We start from the raw sequence: 7,823 nt of genomic DNA on the forward strand, positions 1-7,823 counted from the left end.
GGTCGAGTTCAGCCGTCCATGACGAATGGTCGAGGCGGATATCGGCCAGAAACGAGACTTTGGTCTTCTGAAATGAGATGAGCCGAAGTTTGTTTGCTCAATCAATTAACCGAGTATGTGGATGTGACGTGTGCTCGCCAGCCACTGTACGCCATCCTCTAATTCCCAGAGTGCAAGATGCGCCAGCTCACCGAGCGGCTTTTGTGTGCGTGCATGTGTGCACCCATGTGTCACGGAAGATGCGTCTTCTTTGCAGAAGTGGCATACAACGATAGATTGCCACCGCCCATAGGGCAGGTAGTACTAGTAAGGTATTAATGTACCAAGACAAAAACATAAACGTGGTGTTAAAGAGGAAGTCCAACAAAAATGAACTTAACTTGTATGAGTAGATCTTACCAAGACAAATCGATCGGTATAAGTTACTCCGTTATCTTCGTTTTTGTATACAAGAATTAGCGATGTTACTGTGATGTGCAACGCCCACGCGCCTGCTCCACACTTCCTGGTCGATTAAGCTCCGCCCACTGCTTACAAATAAATGCGTTTACGGATGACTGCTACCGATATATTGAGAATGCTGAATGTGAATGCAAAGATATTATGAAGATCTGCCTTCTTGTCGTCAGTGGTTCATCTCTAAAGTACAATGGTGTCGGTAGAGCTGTTTTCCCGCCAGACTTTGAAGCAGAATTCCTCAATACCATGGCTTACTTAAAGAAGGCGCTTGTGCTTGAGTATTTGTTTATCCTTGTTCTTTTGATATCCGAAGAGAAACGTTCAGCGCACCGTCTGGCGTGTGCTACAGAAGACGTTCCTATTTCCACATCCGGTCTGCTCACTTTCTTTTGCCGCTGATTGGTAGAAGGTTACAATCCCAGATGTAAAAATAGAATCATAACTTCATAACTTCATAACTAGTAATCCAAGCTGTGGTTACACCGTCGCTTCCACAGCTATGAGCCTTCAAAGTTGTGAATAGTACCATGTACATAATTGTCGCGAAGAATTACAAATATACATGCTATTTCTTTCTAGACGTGCTGCCTGTAAAATTTATCTAAAATAGTAAATAGCAACTGTCGTTTTGCATGACCGCAAAGGCTGTAAATAGTCTGTAGTCGTCAAAGTAGAGTTATCGTATACGGGGCATAAAATTGCTCCTGGTTACTTAATGTTAGATGCCCATATAAATGTCGTACGCAACGAAAGCGATTGATTTCGGGTCAGCAGTTGTAGACAGGTAAGTTCTGTTGTATATTTCCGACAAGACCTAACGATCGCAAACACGAACTGCACTGTTCTGATAAGAAAACTCTCTCATGAAAGTTTCGCACATACGATTGGCTGTTCGTCCATTGTCTTTGGTTGCGACGAATTACATAAAGGAAATACTGTTCCCTAATTGGACCCCACAAAGAAGGCGTGGTACATTCCTGCAGCGTGACAGACATAGTCAGCCAGTCACCCACATAGTTCCCAGACCAGAAGTCGGTTCAGCCCTATACATTTAGAGTACGCTACTTGCCAAGTCTCGTGACTTTTACAAAGTCACATTTCTTATGGCTTGACTAATAGCTGAAACTAGTAATTGAAGCTGTGTTTACACCCTCGCTTCCACAGCTATGAGCCTTCAAAGTTCTGAACACCACCTACAATAGCTGGATTAATTGTCGCAAAGAATTACGACTAAACACTCTACATTCTTTCTAAACGTGTTACCTGTAAAGTTTATCTAAAATTGTACATAGCGACTGTCGTTTTGCATGACCGCTAATTCTGTAGTCATCGAAGTAGAGTTATCGTATATGAGATATAAAACCTCTCGTGGTTACGTAATGTTAGATTTCTGTATAAATATCGTAAAACCAAGAAAGTGATCGATTTCTGGTCAGCAGTTGTAGACAGGTTAATTCTGCTGTTTATTTCCGAAAAGACCTAGCAATCGCAAACATGAATTACACTGTTCTGGTAAGAAAACCCTCTCAAGAAAGTTTCGCACCTAAGATTGGCTGTTCGTCCGTTGTCTCTGGTTGCCATGTACGACATAAAGGAACTAATCCTCGACCACACAAAGGAAGCATGGCACATTCCTGCAGCGTGACAGACATGGTCAGTCAGCCAGCCAGCCAGCCAGCCAGCCAGCCACATAGTTCCCAAACCGGAAGTCAGTTCAGCCCTATACGTTTAGAGTACTTTACAAAGTCCCGTTTCTTACAGTCTCAAACTTCCAGACCTAAGAAATGCGCAAAGCGTGCAAACTTAGTCTGGACCAGAACGGTACTAAAATAATTTTGGAAATAGCCTTCTATGCCAATCAGCATCTTAGAACCGAAATGTCGGTTGTAAATTCTGATTGATTTAGCAGTACTTGGTTATGCTAAGAGCACTATCGCTGATTACGCACCTGTGAAATCCTCCTAGGTGACTCTGCTGCACACACGTCTTAGTTTTAGTTTCAGCTTCAGTTCTTCAATCTTTTCAAGCTTGCGGTGACAGGACATGCACAGTAGCATCGCTAGACCATCACCTTTGACAACTGCTCGAGCGGTAGTCTCGCTATTCGAGCAGTTAGACTAGCTAGCGTTCTGCCAAAGAATCAAAAGTCGCCGTTTCATACCATCCACCAATAGATCGCCGTAAACACGGCAGACGTGTCTTCTTCATTCATGAGTGACATTTACAAATGATATGTTTGCCTAATGCAAACTCTTTCCATCTCATTATTGAACTAACTAAAAGGACCCTACGCTGTTAGACTACTATTTAGCATCGCTTTTTGATAAGTACTTCCAAAATCATTTTACAGTTCGCAAGCGAAGCGCTCACTCTGGTCTAGAAGTTCAAGGCTACGTTCTTATGGCTCATAGCTAAAATTAATTAGCGTCGGCCTCCCAGACCCGTGTAGCGCCGATTCAAAATCGTCCTCCACGGAAGTGGAAAGTGGAAGACGATTTTGAATCGGCGTTACACGGGTCTGGGAGGCCGAGGCTAGAAATTAATAAAAACATCTGTGTAGTCTAACCATGTAAGAACAGTTTTACTGTCCCATAGAAAAATCATAGACAAACGTTTCCAAAAAGAGTTAGGCCTACTCACAGATTTGATAACGTGCAGTTTTGATGTAGGAATGACAGAGCGTCTAAGTGAGTTGTCACCAAAACACAACTGAATGGAAGCAATCAAGAAAAGAAAAAAGCATGGAATAATCAGCAAGGCAGTGTCTTCAAAGCAAGGAGAGAAATCGACTTGGCCCTCAACAACTGATTCGCCCTGCAAAGCACAAGAGACAATACGCTAAGCTAACCATGCACACCCGATTTCGATCTGTATTACCCAAAAAACTGAAATGGGTTCGCAGATAGAGCTTAGGCTCACAACTTCGACCATACCGAGCAGAATGACGTATGCTGACTAACCTAAAGTCAAGCATGCGCAAGAGATGTCTAAGATAATTACGCCGCGTGTTTAAACATGTTGGACACGTGGAGCCATGACTGTCACGGGCTCCCTAAAAATGTGATTAGAGCGCGTGGAACAGAGCAAGACTTACACCAAAGACAGGAATTGGGGAGGTAAAGTTAATTTACTAAAAGTTTTATATCTAGGGTAGCTGTGTAGGGTACGTTGCGTGCTGTCTAGCTAGTGTCGTTGCGTCGTATCGGTAAACCAATGTTATCTTACGTGGCAGTCTACATTAGTGTACGTACACAGTAAGTCTAGCTCAGTTCGAGCTGATGAGTTATGATGAGATCACACAACAGGACATATGACGATCGAGGCATTGCCATGGTGTAGCGTGATGTCACGACTGATTTGAAATGTTCCTCTCTCTGAACTCGAACCAGCTGTTTGTAGCATACATGTATGTAACTTCCAGTAGCTAATGTTGTATTTGATTAATTGGCTATGTCTGGGTTTATTAGTGGCCTACTGTCTGTTTGTCAAAGGTTTTTAACACAAAATCCACATGACATTTGCATTTTAAAGTTTTACCTTTGAGGTGTAATGGTTACCTTCCAGGCAAGTTAATCTGCTTCCTTAAAGAAGAAATGGCATTGTGCAGTCAGTGGTCCAGAGGTGTTCTCCTAGATTCCCTGCATGTACAGTGTGCAGTATTTCTTGCTTCAGTTACTGCATCATATACGGTATACGGTAATACGTGTACGTATTCCAGTTCTCACTGTGTGTCCCATGAGTGCAGGTACAGCTGCACAGCTGGCAGACCTGCATACTTGATGTGTGTATAAGGAACTTCTTCGAACCTTCTCAGATAATCAATGCTGCAAACGAAGCTGGTGTAGCTGCCAAGTTTGGTGAATCAGAAAAAGGCAACAGACACGACAACAATGTAACAGCAGCAGGCTGTCTTTTTCACTCTTTGGTGGTGGAAACCTATGGAGTATGGTCAACTCACAGCCTAGAAGTCATCAAATTTATTGCAAAAAGATCTTCTTTGCTTAATGGAAAAACTCTTAGCAAAACTCTTGCAACTTGCATGAGCAATTGTCATGCAATACAATGCAAAGCTGATTTTTTTTAATTTGCTTTAGTTGCTTTTGACATACTGGGTCACCATTAGTCTGTTAATATATATATATATATCGTACTGACGCGATTAATACCCCAGGCCTCGAGTAAAATTCCATCCCCACCGTTGGCCCAGGTCCTAAGATTTTCATACCTTTTTGTTCTTTAATTGGCGCTTTCTACATAGACTAGCTTCTTTAATTGCCTACTCATTTGGCAAGGTGTTCTAGGCAGCTATGCCCAAGAGATATCGTAGCTTCACTGTTGAATACAAGATCAGCGTTGTTGAATGGCATCAAGGCAATGGCTCGGTGGTGTCAAAAACTGCCAACCAATTTAGCATTGACAGGAAGTGTGTGCAGGACTGGAATGCAAAGTACGAGGAGCTAAAGCGACACGAAGCAACTCCGAAAGGAAAGAAAGCAAAAAAGATGCACGACGGACGTGAACCATTAAGTGTACAGCTTGATGACCGGGTGTATGACTTTTTGTAAGAGAGGTGAAACTTTGGCCTGGCAGTTTCTAACGTCGCACTGATAGACGAAGCAAAGCGAGTTGCTGCAGAACTAAACATTGTAGTATTCAAAGCAGGCAATGTATGGCTTGTCAGGTAGAAGCAACGCTTTAACGTAGGACTACAACGCAAAACGAATGAGTCTCAAGCTCTTCCGGAGCATTATCAAGATGACCTTCTCCGATTTTGCCACCAAAATTTTCCCGTTGAGTGAGACACATGACAGGTGGTTAATTACTTGTCAATTGATTAAGTTAATTACTTCCGCCAATTAACACCTCCAGGTGTCAGGTTTTGAGTAAAGTCCCATCCCCTAGTTTACCATTGATGCTAGCCAACCATGGGGTGGGGTATTAATTGTGTCAGTATGGTATCTATATATATAGACGATATGTGGGGGCGGAGCTTCTAGAACATGCATAATCTCGAGGGTAACACGCACTCTTTCGCCGATCTTGCTGTACACAAAGTCCACGTTTCCGGGTCTGCTTCTGGACTGTGGATCATCTTGCCGTTGACTAGGCTTTGTAAGTAAGTTCACTACTTACCATTTTGTGCATATTGTGAGAGACTTTGCCTGCGTACAGACGCGTAGGAAGCCATTTCTTGAGTACAACATCTTGAGGGTAAGAGACTGCTGTTCAAGTTGAAGCCGCCTGATTCACACTCTGAACAGATACACGTGGAGTGGAAAGACAGACTACTCATTGTCTAGTGATGGATTAGTTTTAGCGAGTGAAATCATGCCACCCGGGAACCCATTTGGAGTAACCAGACATGTAGGACATTCCGTGTTGTTTCTGGGCAGTCTAGCTTGCTTCTGTATATATGTGATTGGCCAAGTTGAAGATGTTACTGTGATAACTTGCACTCGATATGTACTGACGCGGATCAGAATACAGTACACATACACTACAGTCTGTTTACTAGCACTGCCAGCCTACAAGTCCCAGCAACAGTTATGTCTAAAGTAACACAACACACACACACTAGCTATTTCATAGCTGTAATGTCTAAATCAGAAAGCAGAGCTGTTCTACCTCATACGCAGGTGCAGTTGATTAAGACATGTCTAGAGTCTAGTGATTCTATAGAAGTGAAGATGTTGATTGTCGAAAATGTCACTGAGACTGAAGCTGATGGTTTACGTCGGATAATTGAACAGCAAGCAAGTGAAATAGTGAAACTTGAAAACAAGATTAGATTTCTCGAGTAAGACCTTGCATTTGCAAAGTCTGAGTTGCAAGGAATCGCTCAACACACTGCCAAATGATAAAATCAAGTTTTGCATAGGTTTTGTGTCAAGAAGTGTGCTCGATACAGTGTGGAGTTGGATTGAACCAGCAGCTAAGACTATTACTCTGTTTAGCAAACAAAATCAGGCCAAGGTACAAGGTACATCAAGAGATGTAAGCTCGAGCGCACCGCCTTCCATGAAGGGTTGAATAGGCCAGACGAATTTTTGCTGACTCTAGTTCGACAAGATACACAGTTTCACAGTTCCACAGTTCCAGAATGCTAGATGGGGGAAACAAGTAGTCCTATTGAGCCACACAGTGCGTCACATTCGGCACCTCGAATGGGTTCCCCTACTGTAAAATCTTCACCTGATAAACTTCCATCGCTGGCAATGAGTAGTTTGTCTCCACATGTATCTGTTTAGAGTGTGAATCAGGCGACTTCAGCTTGAACAGCAGTCTCTTACCCTCGAGAAGCCGTACTCAAGAAATGGCTTCCTACGCGTCTCTATGCAGGCAGGCAAAGTCTCTCACAAGATGGACGAAATGGTAAGTAGTGAACTTACTTACAAAGCCTAGTCAACGGCAAGATGATCTACGGTTCAGAAGCAGACCCGGAAACGTGGAATTTGTGTGCAGCGAAATCGGCAAAAGGTGCATGTTACCCTTGAGATTGCGCATGCTCTAGAAGCTCCGCCTCCAAATATTGTCTATTAAATGGTGTGATGGTGTGGCATCAATAACTGGAAGAGCAGATGGCAACTTCGCAGCTTTGCAGAAATGCATACATACATACTTACACAGAGCTGTATGTGTGCAGAGCCGTATAGAACGGCTCTGTATGTGTGTGTGCATGAGTGTGTGCATGAGTGTGTGTGTGTGTGTGTGTGTGTGTGTGTGTGTGTGTGTGCATGTGTGTGTGTGTGTGTGTGTGTGTGTGCATGTGTGTGTGTGTGTGTGTGTGTGTGTGTGTGTGTGTGTGTGTGTGTGTGTGTGTGTGTGTGTGTGTGTGGCATCTGTAGCTCAATTATGAGAGTCGCATTTAGAGAGTGGAAACATCCAGGACCTTTGAGTCTCAAGTCTAACTTTGAGATGAGCACAGTCATAATTTCTTCGGGCGAGGAACTAACACACAAGTGCCTCTCTCAACTCAGGAGTATAAATGAGTACCTGGTCTTCAGCTGGGGACAGTAGTGGCCATGCCATTGACTGTGACTTGACGTCACCATCAGCTGCTGTGCCCAAACCTCAGTTGACGGTACAAGCTGGTGCTACTGTGAGTACCTCACTTGGAGATTGCTAGTGCAGACCAACAGTTCTTCTGAGTAGTGCACAAAGCCCAACTGTAAGGCTGGGGGCGCAACTTTAAAATGGCAGCTCCTGACATTTACCATTTAACCTTGTGTGTCTGTGTGTAAGGTTTGCAAATGAAGTTTGTGGAGTAGTGGTTTTAATTTGTAAATTGAAGAAACTAAGAAAGTTTCTTATACATACGCAGTAAGTCAAATTATGCAGTCAAATTATGGCATTGTTTCTTGTTA

At 43.2% G+C, this 7,823-nt stretch overlaps 1 protein-coding gene across 1 annotated transcript; it reads right to left on the bottom strand.

Annotated features, from left to right (window-relative positions):
* Positions 1–1,985: 1,985 nt before the first annotated feature.
* Positions 1,986–3,424, bottom strand: LOC134177021 (uncharacterized). Its single transcript, XM_062643724.1, has 3 exons — positions 3,337–3,424; positions 3,100–3,273; positions 1,986–2,093 (listed from the first exon to the last, which is right to left on the bottom strand). Exons 1-3 carry the CDS (start codon positions 3,388–3,390, stop codon positions 1,986–1,988), a joined length of 336 nt encoding a protein of 111 aa, XP_062499708.1. The 5' UTR covers positions 3,391–3,424.
* Between the last annotated feature and the right edge of the window lie 4,399 nt (positions 3,425–7,823).

Source organism: Corticium candelabrum, chromosome 3 (assembly GCF_963422355.1).
Source record: "Corticium candelabrum chromosome 3, ooCorCand1.1, whole genome shotgun sequence".
NCBI classification, from domain to species: domain Eukaryota; kingdom Metazoa; phylum Porifera; class Homoscleromorpha; order Homosclerophorida; family Plakinidae; genus Corticium; species Corticium candelabrum.

What these genes read in the sequence shown, in the direction of transcription:
- LOC134177021 (XM_062643724.1), bottom strand. Translation starts at nt 3,390, where the DNA reads ATGGTCGAAGTTGTGAGCCTAAGCTCTATCTGCGAACCCATTTCAGTT. An exon ending in AACCCATTTCAGTTTTTTGG is followed by an intron (nt 3,274 to 3,336) that starts GTAATACAGATC and finishes TGTGCTTTGCAG; the next exon opens with GGCGAATCAGTTGTTGAGGG. An exon ending in AACTGCACGTTATCAAATCT is followed by an intron (nt 2,094 to 3,099) that starts GTGAGTAGGCCT and finishes GTCACGCTGCAG; the next exon opens with GAATGTGCCATGCTTCCTTT.